At 33.8% G+C, this 12,187-nt stretch overlaps 1 protein-coding gene across 1 annotated transcript in view; it reads right to left on the bottom strand.

Moving 5' to 3' along the window:
* Positions 1 to 12,187, bottom strand: part of SLC44A5 (solute carrier family 44 member 5) — a 123,079-nt gene that overhangs the window by 26,210 nt on the left and 84,682 nt on the right. Inside the window, exons 11-15 of the mRNA XM_015595072.1 lie at positions 8,174 to 8,305; positions 4,563 to 4,662; positions 2,349 to 2,441; positions 1,809 to 1,896; positions 1,049 to 1,311 (exon numbers count right to left, since the gene is read on the bottom strand). Of these exons, the coding sequence (XP_015450558.1) occupies positions 1,049 to 1,311; positions 1,809 to 1,896; positions 2,349 to 2,441; positions 4,563 to 4,662; positions 8,174 to 8,305 (676 nt within the window). The remainder of the gene's footprint in view (positions 1 to 1,048; positions 1,312 to 1,808; positions 1,897 to 2,348; positions 2,442 to 4,562; positions 4,663 to 8,173; positions 8,306 to 12,187) is intronic.

A 12,187-nucleotide genomic window follows, 5' to 3' on the forward strand; every position in this document is an offset into this window, starting at 1 on the left:
GTACCCACTGCCTTTCTAGGGATCAGATACTAAAACTGATGAATCTAAGCAAGAAGATGGGGATACTGCTGCCAGGTGCTACTAGAAGCAGGGCAGGTCCTCAAAAATAACCCATCAATAACTCTTCTGTTTCTCTTCCCACACCTTCTACCAACTGCCACCAAAGCTTATCCAAGACAATTTCTCTTCCCTCTCCTCACTGCTCTCCCCACCCCAGCCCCAGGCAACAGTTGCCTGTAGGACTTGCCTGCTGGCCAGTGATTGCTTTTCCCCTGCATTCCTCCTAACAGGTTTCCCTGCTCCAGTCTTGACCATCTATAGACCAGGGTCAACACTAAAGCCAGAGTCATCTTTATAAAAGGTAAATGGCATCATGTCACGTCTCAGCTTAAAACCCTCCAGTTACCTCCCATTAGCCTTAGAAAAAAGATCAACAAATATATGGTAGCTGAAGGAAACTGAATTTTGGGTGGTAAACACACAATAGCATATACAGATGTCAAATTATAATGTGAACCTGAAAACTATATAATTGTATTAACTAATGTTACCCCAATAAACTTAATTAAAAAATGAAAAAATAAAATGATGTTATTTAAATAATTTTTATAGGTAAAAGGGATCTGCAGAAAAGGACTGACAGAAAAGAGCTTCTTACACTCTCTTATTTATATTGATAAAAGTCTGGAGAATTTTAAACCATGCACATGTTTTGCCATTCATCTACAAAAATATCAGTAGCCTGTCAGCATGAAATCTGAGCTGAGCAATAGAGAGACAGAGTCAAGTTAATCCTTAATCTGTAATTTGGTGCCCTCTCTCACTTCTTCTCTCCAGTAACCTATGGCTTTGGGGATAATAAAGGCCTCAGTAGAGGTTATAAAACTGTGGCTATAAAAGCAGACGGAGCCAATGGATATTCGTGAATCTTGAATCATACTTTTGAGCTCATTGATACCTTACCATTTGAATTATAAGCACAAAATTGAATCATAAGCTCATTAAACACTACTGGGAAAATAGATGTAGGGTTCAATGTGGAACTTACCGTATGGCTCGTCCAAATGCAGTGAAAAGTGGATATGGTGGGATGTCTTCAGGTTTTTTCAAGGCCCAGTAATAAGAAGCAAAGGCACCAGCAAGGGCACACTGACCCAATGCAATGACAAAGTTTATAAGCCAGAGAAAAACGAACAGATTGAACATCTGGAGGGTATTGATGTATTGATGGTACAGGGTCTTTCCGCCATAGAAAGAAAAGATACACTGAGCTCCGGGGCAAGCTCTGGAAATTTCAGTTGTATTAAAAATCTGCACTCAAAAAAAAAAAAAAAAAAAACCACAGATAATATAATATTAACCACTATTTCAAGATAACACCCTCTCTGCCTTCTCCTCTTGTGAAGCCCCCAGTTGCATGTCCTGTGCTTTTTCTGTGAGCTTCTCCTGTTATTTTCTATCACATTACTTTATATAATATTTTAATGAGCTCTAGAAAGTATCTCATTTTCCATCCTATGTTTATCCCTCTTTACCCACTATAATTTCACATTTATCAGTGTCGTTGTTGACCATACCTGCTTCTCGGATATATAAGAAAAATGAGCTCAGGAAATAATAGAGCTTTCTCTCTATTCTGACCACCATTTTCAGTGTTCTGCTTAACATCCAATTCACCCTCCCCTAATCTACAATGACCCCTATCAATGCACAGGATCTCTATTTCAGGATGATTCCCACAACTGCTAGATGAAACGTAGGACAGTTCTGTATTGAAGTTAAGTAAAGAGAGAGTTTATTATACTTACCTCTGGGTCACAGGTTTTATTTTCATGTTTACATTGCCCATCTGGGGCTATGATTTTATATATGGGTACTCCTGATGTAGCCAAGTAACTGAGTAAACTCTATTAAGGATAAATTATTTGTTGGTAAATTGAAAATAAATAGACATGAAAATAATGCAAATAATTTAAAAGTCCTTTGAGACATTAACTTTAAAAAACTTCTAACCATTTAATAATCTATTCATTTTTTAGACCCAGAGTGATATAACATGGGTCAGCTGCACTGAGAGGCCTCTTAAAAACAGCAAAATAATTAGGAGCTTTCTTAGGTTATCACCAAGGAGAAGTCTCATATGTGAAGACAAAATAAAATCTACCATATGACCTATTTGAGGGGAAATTCAATCGTTAAACTGAAATTTTTTTAGAACTTGTAAAAAAAAAAAGTCAGTTATTTCTTTAGGATGTTCCTAGTCTTTCCAGGATAAAAAACACTGAATTCTCTGTTCCTGAATAGTAGTGTGGACCCGAAGAATAAAGAAATAAATTTCCAAAGGATACACTGCTGTCACGGCCCAGTAGCTAATGCAGATTGAGAGGAGAATGAAAGTTAAAACTGGATAAACTAATGTACTAGGGACATATCCAATGGCTCTGAAATGAAATCAATAGTTGAAATTTGAAATGATCTAGTCTTATAATTTCTCAATTAAATTTTTATCTGTTAAAACCAGAAATAAGCCTTAGACTAAATTAGTTCTATGAATAGTGGTATTAACCATTGATTCTTTTTTGCTGATCATGCTGGCATTTTCTTAGTTGGTCATCAGTTTGTTTGTTTGTTTATTATAAGTTAGAAGCATTATTTCAATGCTCATGTTTGATTCCTGCCCAAAGTTCCCCAAACACTCTCCTTTCTTGTTTATATCTGTCTGACTCATAAAGATTTAACACATTATAATCATAATATTTATCCCTTTTATTTAGATTCTTAGACTTTTAAAATTGCAGAGGACTTTGAAGATCATCTGATCCAATGTGAGAATTCCTCCTCAATTCAGAAATCCCTCTGTACTATCTTCAAAATATGTTCATAAGCCTCTAGTGACCACACTGAGTATTAGGAACTTACTCTTATATGACACAGCTTATACTATGTCTTAACGATCAATGCATCAGAAAATTTTTCCTTATCTGCCTGCCTATAACTCACATCCACTATCTTCTGGAGAAGAGATGACCACCTTTTCAACACAGCAACCCTTCAATTAACTCCTTATTCTTTTATTCTCCAGGATGATCATTCCTCTGAATTCCTCTGATACTTCCTCATAATACATGGTTTCTGAAATGTTCACTATCCTAGTTGTCCTGTTCTTAACTACTTTTGAATGATCTTTTTAGCATATGACACTGGATGAAGTCCAACACTGTTTGATGTAGCCATTGAGAACTATGATGGAACTATTTCCATTCCTAATGCATTGGCACATCTTAAGATTCCTTTTGCTTTTATTACCTTCTTTTTTTCACTGTTTGAGCTATGCTGTTCTCCCCTTTCTCCAGACACTGCTGTTAAGTGAATTATTAAGCATTCCTATGTTTACCCTGCATTCTCTCACCCATTTATTCCAACTCTTATTTTCTCTCAAGCAAACTATCAACCTGTCACGGTTGGCCCTTTAACACACACACACACTCTCTCTCCCCTCTCTCTCTCTCTCTCTCTCTCTCTCTCTCTCTCTCTCTCTCTCATACACAGTTAGAAGCATAATGGTGGGGCAAGTTACAGTGAATTGCACAATATCACATTATTGAAAAATTCCAGCAAATCAGTAATTTTCAATGGCTAATGATAGGGCTTCAGTTATTGTGGGAAGGAGAGAGAATTAAATTTAACAAACTGCTTGTTAACTATTTAAACCATGGGCCTCAGGTAGCACTATTATATTTTAGATGACAATTTTGTTATAATAATCCTTAAAGTCTATTTAAAATGAATTGGTCCTTGATCATTAACAACTTAGTTTCCATCCTTCTAAATAAAGAATATGGTTTGTTGGCTTTATAGTAATACTTTCCTTGTTTCTTCCGTGCATTATTCAAAAGTTTAAGGTATTATCCACAAGTGATCTTTTGGAATAGTTTGGAAACTATAGGTGTTATTACCTCCCAGCATGAATTTTATGAAAAATTTAGTGTTTATTTTGTAACATATTTAAATAAAAATAGTTCTGGGTATGAAATGTTTCTGAATTAAGAGCTATAGATACAAAATGTATAGTTTGGTGCTGCTGGGATCAATTATTCTGCCAATTGGCAAATTTTGTCATTCATATAGAAAATGTAGTAGCATGTAATTGACTTTATGGAATCATGGTGATTTAAAGTTCTGCAAATGATCTCGACCATTAATATTAACATACGACTCAGTGTGGGATTAATACAACATGTAATATAACTAACTTTTATATAGCACTTTTTCATTTACTTTTATATGCATTATTCTCCTAACATATATTTGGTGTCTTAAAAAGTGCTAACACATAGACATGATAGGTTTTAACCTTATTTAACCCTATGATAATGAAGGTCTGGGGGATACTAAAGGACATGTTAACATGAATTTTCTAAGTGGCAAGTCTGAACTTGAACAAGTCTTCCTGAATGAAGAGCAGATTTCTTTAACAAATCTTCTTAAAGGGAAAATGCTCTGGCAGTGACTGACGGGGCTGATTGTTATACACTATGCGAGTCTCTCCATCAGGGCCTTACTTGCTCCCTTCCTTCAGCAGGGCGATGGAGATGCGAATTCGGTTCCTAAGGAAGATCAGCATGAGGATGATAAACACTTCGAGGATGCTGAGGATTATCACTTTAAACAGGAAAAAAAAAAAAAGTCCGTGATACAAATCAATCAAAAAAAATAAACTTACTCCGCAGATGTTAGGACTGAGCTTCATGATTATTCCTGCCAATTCTGACACTTCATAGTTGCAGCCACGCTACCACTCCCAAAATGCTTCTTAGAAATTCACTTTGGAAACCCCCAAGAAGTGCTAAGAAATCTAGACCAAAACCTTTAGCTAGAGTTTGAACAATTCATTCGGACAGGCTTTATCTATGGAAGCATTTCACACCATTTGCAGAAATGGGAAAAGAGGCATGGAAGGAAGGGCTGCTTTAGGCAGCTCTTAAATGTTTCATTTTTACTTTACTGAGTAAGAGAATCGTTGCAGAAGAAACTTTTTGTCTATCCTGCTCACAATATCTCTTTAATTTAATTGGCTTGCTGATTTATAGGGCAGCCTCTCGGCTGCCACATTTTTATTTTGTGACTCCATCATCATGACCACCATTGATGATATCAGGGTGTAAACCCAAATGCAAATTGTCTAATAAAAGTCTCACAATTAGAACTAAGGGAATCAAGGTCAGTTTTGAGTTTAAGTTTATACACCTCTTGAACTAAGAATTATAAAAACTTAACAAACTACCATCAAAACTACCTTTATGTGAAGTAAATAAATCTGCACAAATAAAGAATAAAGTGTATGTATACAAAGAAAGAGAACAAGGAGAGGAAATCTTGAGTTATTTTTGGCTTTTGTTTCCTGGATCTAGCTACACTTAAAAGTCCAGCTGCTTTTCTTTGGTGAGACACTTCTATATTCTTATAAAAATACCTCTGCTTTGGCCCTAGCTTGTTCTCATTTTCTTTCCTTTTCAGCTAACTTGAATTAGTTTCTTTTTACTTGAAACCAAATAGTCCTAATTACTCTATTTCCTCAATTCTAAAATATACCTTTAATTTAGTAATATATTTTTTGGAAAAGTAAAAAATTCCTTCATAAAATGTCTATTCATTGATTATAAGATGCATCCTGACTTCAGAGATTTTAAAAAGTGAAAAGGTATAGATCTTAAAATTAAGAAAATATATCACTACTAATAATAATCCAAACTTACAAAAGAAACTTAATGGAAAATTAATTAAATTTTAATTTGTGAAAAGATTCGTTCTATAACATCCTTTCTAAATAGTTATTCTCCTGATACATGAATCCTTCCACTGATAGGGCACTCATGATTTCACTGTATTGTTATACCACTAAGATTCTGATGTTACATCACATATCATTTAATACTTCCAGCAGGTCGAAATCGGTTAACCCAGAGATGTGGGAGGATCTTAGTAATGTATCATTTCACTACTACACTTTTTAAAATTCAACTGTGTATTTACATTTTCATGCATATTTGCACATATGTATAAAACATAAAATTGACCCCCAAAATCTGGAGTATAGCCATATTAAGCTAAAATCATTATCTTCTTTGGAGAAACCTAAGAATATGAGATATAGCAGAATCACTTTATATTCTGAAATTGCATTGATAAGAACATTGCATATTAAACTTCTATCTTTATAAAATTACATATTAAAAATGGCTATATTAGAGAAATTTAACTGCCTTCTGAATTTAAATATTATATTCCTTCTTTGTGTTTGAATAAGAGCAAACAATAGAAACATTTTAAAGACCCTATACAGAAGCTGATATAATTATAATTTCTCAGAGGAGACTGGGATAATTAATAGCAGAAATAAGAATAGAACCATCTCCTAAAACAATCCAAGATTCATAAAAATTATATTTTTGTATGTATAAATCTGCTTATTTTCGGTGTTTCTGTCAATGAGTGTAATTTCACATGTATGCACTTGTCTCTAGTGCCTAGAATTTTGCCCAAACACAGCACAAGTTATCAATTAATGTACGATAAATGGGTTGCGAAAGCTGAGGCTCATTTGAGGAAAAATTCGTGTTGCTATAACTTGAAAATAAAAGTAAGCTCAGAATTTTCCTCAAAGAACATCCCTTAATTTTCCAATGGCACATTCCAATCATCTCAATGATTTTTGTGTTGAAGCTCCTTAACTAAGTTACAGAACCTATAACTAAGGTCCATCTGAGAGTAAAAGTAGACGTTTCAATACATAACGGATGAGATTTGTCCTCTTAAGAAATGGTAGCTAACTGTAAGCGGATTGCTGAAGATATGTGAAATCACTCAAATTCAAGAAAAGCGATTAGAGGGAGATGCAAGTCCCAAAATGTCTGATTTTTGTAATTAAAAAGAAATGGCTATAAATGAAACAATTCTTCCACAACATATCTGAAAAAATAATGTGTTTTTTTTTTGTGAAGGGAACTAGTCTGATAAAAGCTAGAAATGGGAAGCCAAAGAGCAAAGGTTTGGCATTTTGATAAGGCACTACCCCCGAGGAAAGGAGAACAGCTGAATTTGGCAGACAAAGGAATCTAGCAGGGGCTTCTGTGCAGCAGGGCTAGGTCATCAAGCTTGGCATGAGCCTGAAGAAAGCATGTATCAAGACTATCTGAGGCCCGCTGCTAAAAATGCTTGTTTATTAATAATTGTGTTCTGCATATGCCTTGATCCCAGGAAAGCAGTGTCCTACATGGGATATGTCTACATTCTGGTCAGGGAGAGTACCCTAACAGTGCAAACAAATAAAATGGACCCTGGTGACATAATGTGAGCCTGTCTTTGAAAGCTTAATAAATTTGGGGCGAAGTGGCAAAATCAGGTTTTCAAATTTATGAGCATGGGACCCATACCTGGAATGATAATGCCCTATCAAGATATTGCTCCCACTGAGGTTCTCTCTGTGCATCTTTACCAGGCTTCTTTGAACATGTCTTGCCTGGCTCTTGAATTTTAAAAATATGAAGATGAATTGTCTTTTAAAGTAACATGTAATTAGAGACCATTTTTAAAATCTTGATTAAAGAATATGAATCTCTGTGAAGCACAAGAAATATTATAATACGACCATTCTAAGAATATAGGATTAAAGCATCTTTGAAATAACCTTGCTTTAAAAATTTTGTTATTACCCTTAACTAATTTGATAATCTGAATAAACACTTCAAAATGTGAATTTATTTTTAGTTACTTATTATTCTAATTCCTAAAATAAACAGTTTGAAAATTCTGGTCATAGAAAATGTTTCTTTTTTTTTCTTTTTTACCTTTTTAAAAAATAAGTTTGAAAAATCAAGCATTTTTACTGTTCAAAACACTTTTCTTGAATATTAAGTTAATGGCTATAAACATGCACATCCAAAACATTTGAAGGCAAAAGTTTGAAATCAATGTAAAGCAATATTTTCTTAGATTATATAATAAATTCTACTTGATGACTTTTGCATTTATGGTAGCTTATAGAATTATAAACACATCTACTTTAAAGACATTAGTGATATGTGTATTTAACAGGTTACACCAACCCAAGCTTTCCTTTAGACAAAAAGATGCTTTCTCATTGTTGTAAAATCAGTTTGTAAAATCCACTCACTAAATATGAACCATGTTTGTCTCAGTTGAAAGTAGGTGCTTATATCACTCTGAATCCCGATGTCATATATAGTTAAGTGAGAAGTTTGGTGTCCCTGAAGATTGCTGTATTCCCGGTAACAGTACCATATTCCTTGAAAAGGAAAGAAAACAGACTAATATAAAACGCTGTTTTCTGAAACATAAGCTATATGCTTATCATACATATCTACATGAATTCAATCAGCATGGTCTTTTTACAAAGGCAAGATTCATACTTACACAGTAAATATTTTATGTTGATCTAACAGTCTAAATATGCTATTCTATTCCATTAAAATGTTTCCAGTATTTGTCTGAATGACTGTGGCAATGTCTGGCTTTAAAAGCTCTTTTGACAAGAAATAACCTTAATGTCCATAATAGGGACTGGTTAAATTATAGTATATTTGTAAAGTAGAATACTATATTTCCATATAAAGAGGAGAAAGTCAAGTGATATTAAATAATTTCTATGATATGATTTTAAGTAAAGAGAGAAAGATACAAAATGACAAAATATGCTCTAATTCTTATAATAAGAACAATCTATAATTTTCTTATACACACATAAAGTATCTCTGGAAAAATACATAGAAATATAATATTTTTGCTTGCAGGGAGGGAAACTTAGTGACGAAGGAATAGAATGAGAAAGAAATTTTTCACTGTATAAATCTTATACCTTTTGAAGTTTAAAGCACATGAATATATATCAGCCTAAAAAGCAAATTTAAAAAATCATTTAAATTGAAAAAAAAAAAAAAAGCCCTTTTGAAAATTTTTTGATGGTGGAATTACTTAAAGCATATTCTTATCAAAGTTTGTGTCCAGGCAAGGCAAATATGGGCTAACTGTATTTTCTCCAAAACTCTGTATTTCAGACTGCGTAATGACTTTTTACATGGTCTAGACAAAGTGGGAGTAAAAAACGTGGAGTTAAGAGGTCTATTGATTTTAATGACCAATGAGTCTGGATTAGGTCTATAGGAAATATTCTAGCAATAATGAAGAAAACAGCTTTTTAAACTCCTAACTGTAAATTAACAGTTTTTTCATAGATGTGAGGTGAGAGGGTAAGGCCCATGGAGAAAGACAAGACTAGACTAGAAAGAACAGAACATTTGTTTTTCAAAAAGATATGACACATCTCTTTTTTTCAGGCCTTACTTTCCCAGTGTAGTTTTAGATCTTCCTTTAAAAATGATTTATGGAATATTTGATACATACAACATTATATGTAATACAGATATAGGTTTTAAAACATAGTAGAATGAACACATATGAACACATCACCTAGTTTAAGATTTCATAATCTCAATTTTACTGTAATTATGCAAATTAAAAGTTTTTCTTCTACTTGATATCTTCTTCCTATCATACCTTCGTGCCTCTCCTTGCCGAGGAACAATTTTGAATTTTGTGCTTATTATTCTCTTATTTTCACAGAAATATGTGTTGAAATCTTTCTACTAAGGGAGATTTATATCTCATAGAGATTTATTATTTATTGGTTTATTTATTTATCCTTGTAGTCTTATGAATTTTGAGGCTATTTTATTAGATGTATACATGTTTAGAATTGGTATACCTTTTTAGTGATTGAATCCTCTTTATTCCGAATAATGCTTTTTATTCTAAAATCTATTTTGTCTGATGTTATTATGGCTACTGCAGCTTCCTCTTTGTTAATGATTGCTAGTGTATTTTTATCCATGACTTCATTTTCAAACTTTCAATTTTCTTAATGTGCTGTGTAATTTCTGTAAATAACATACAGCTCTGACTTGTATGTTTATATTTTAATCTGGTGGGACAATCTCTATTCTAATTGGTGAGTTTAATACATTTATATATTTATTTTTGTTTCTACTTACTTAATTTTTGCTTGTCCTGTTCCACTTGGTACCTACACTTCTTTTCTTCCAATTTTGTCTATTAAAAATTGGTCAGTTTTTATTTGTTTATTTATATTCTGTTTTTCCCCATGTCTACTCTATTTTTAGAATAGATTACTCTTGAAAATTTGCTATGTGTACTTACCAAGTTTAAAGTCAATATCTTAACAAAGAAATACAAGAACCTTAGATCACTCAGTAATCACCACACTCTGATTATTGCTCAGTATTTTACTTCTGTATATTTAGACCTCAAAAAATTATTATTATTCTATACAAAGTTTATTTAGATTTACCTACACATTTACCAATTCATTTTCTTTGATCACTATTCTTTCTTTCATCTCATATCTTTTTGTGGAATCATTTTCCTTCTTCTTGAAATACATACTTTAAGAGTTCCTTTGGTATATATCTATTTGTAAACTCTAGTTTTCACTTATCTGAAAATAACCTTATATTACTCTCACTCTTGAAAGATAGTTTTGTTGGGTGTACAGCTGTCGGTTGACGGTTATTTTTTTCATAGCTCTTTGAGGTATTATTTCACTTCCTTTGTTGCTGTTGAAAAGTTTGCTTTGGCCTAATTGTCTCTTTGGATGTAATCTGTTTTTTCTCTCCTGTTGTTTTTAAGATCTTTTGGTCTTTGGTATTCTGAAGTTTCACAACAATTTCTTTCTCTTACATCTTTAATTCCTTGCTCTCTAGTGGATCATTCCAAACAATATATGAACATGTTTTTCTTTCTTCCATCTTAAAGAATAAAACAAAAGAAAATCTACTTTTGACCCGCTCTCCTCATCAACAGCCCAGTTTCTTGTCCCCTAATGCAAGCAAACTCTCCAAAATATCTATCTATATTTTCTGTCTATAATACCTCTCCAATCCTCTTTATATCCACTCTACACAGGCTTTTTTCCCTCATTATTTTACCACAACTGTCCTCATCAGATCAACAAGGATCTTTCTACATTTCTAAATCCAAGGCAAATTCTCAATTCTCATTGTTCTTGACTTATCTGCCCCATTTGACATGGTTGATCATTCCTTTTCCTCCTCCCCACCCCCATGTGGCTTCAAAAACATCACCGGCTTTTGTTTTATCAAAAAAGAAAAAGAAAAAGAAAAAATTTCTCCTCAGTTATCTTTGCTGGTCCCTTCTCTTCTCCCTGACCTTTTAATATTGGAGGGCCTCAGAGCTCAGTCCTTGGTTCACGTCCTTATCTATATCTGTTTTCTTATTGATCTCAGCTAGTCTCATAGCTCTAGTGCTCCCGACTCTTAAATATATTCCTCTAGGCTAGCTCTCTCTCTCTAATTCCACACTGTATATCCAACTGCCGGCTTGACATCTCCATTTTAATGCCTAATAAACATCTCAAACTCAGCATGTTCAAAATTAAACCTCTGATCAATCCGCTTTCTACACCAAGCTTTCTAAATTCAAACCTTCCTTATCTCAGTTGACAGCAACTCTATCTTTCCAATTGCTCAGTAGAAACCTTTGAAGTCATTCTTGACTTCTCACTTTCCCTTGTGAGCTGCATTCGGTCCATCAGGAAATTTAGGTGGTTCTACATTAAAAACATATATGCTCGTCCTCATTGCTATCATCGTGATCTGAGCCAGTCCCTAATTTAGCACATGAATTACTGCAATAGCCTCCTCACTGGTCTTGCTGCTGCTTCTCTTGCCTCACTATGGTTCCTTCTCAACTGAGGGACTAAGGTAATCATCACTTCATATTCCTTCTCCGCCTAAAACCCTACAATGCCTTCCCATTTCACGCAGAGTAAAAGGTAAGAGCTTGTAATAATCTGTAAGTCTGTGGCCCTCCAAAAGTTCTATTACCTCATCTCCTACTATTTTCTCCTTTACTCTGTACACCTATCCATATGAGCCTTATAGCCTTTCCTTCAACACACTCCTACCTTTGGGACTTTGCTCTAGTTGTAGTCACTGTCTGGAACTTCTCCCATATCTTTAATGGCTAATTCCATTGCCTCCTTCGAGTGTTTTCTCAGATCTCTTCTCAAAAAGTCCTACCCTACTAATTTTACAATTTGTATTCCTTGTTCTGCCACTGTCAATCCAAATGA

This window comes from Pteropus alecto, unplaced genomic scaffold, assembly GCF_000325575.1.
Source record: "Pteropus alecto unplaced genomic scaffold, ASM32557v1 scaffold25, whole genome shotgun sequence".
Classification (NCBI taxonomy): Eukaryota; Metazoa; Chordata; class Mammalia; order Chiroptera; family Pteropodidae; genus Pteropus; species Pteropus alecto.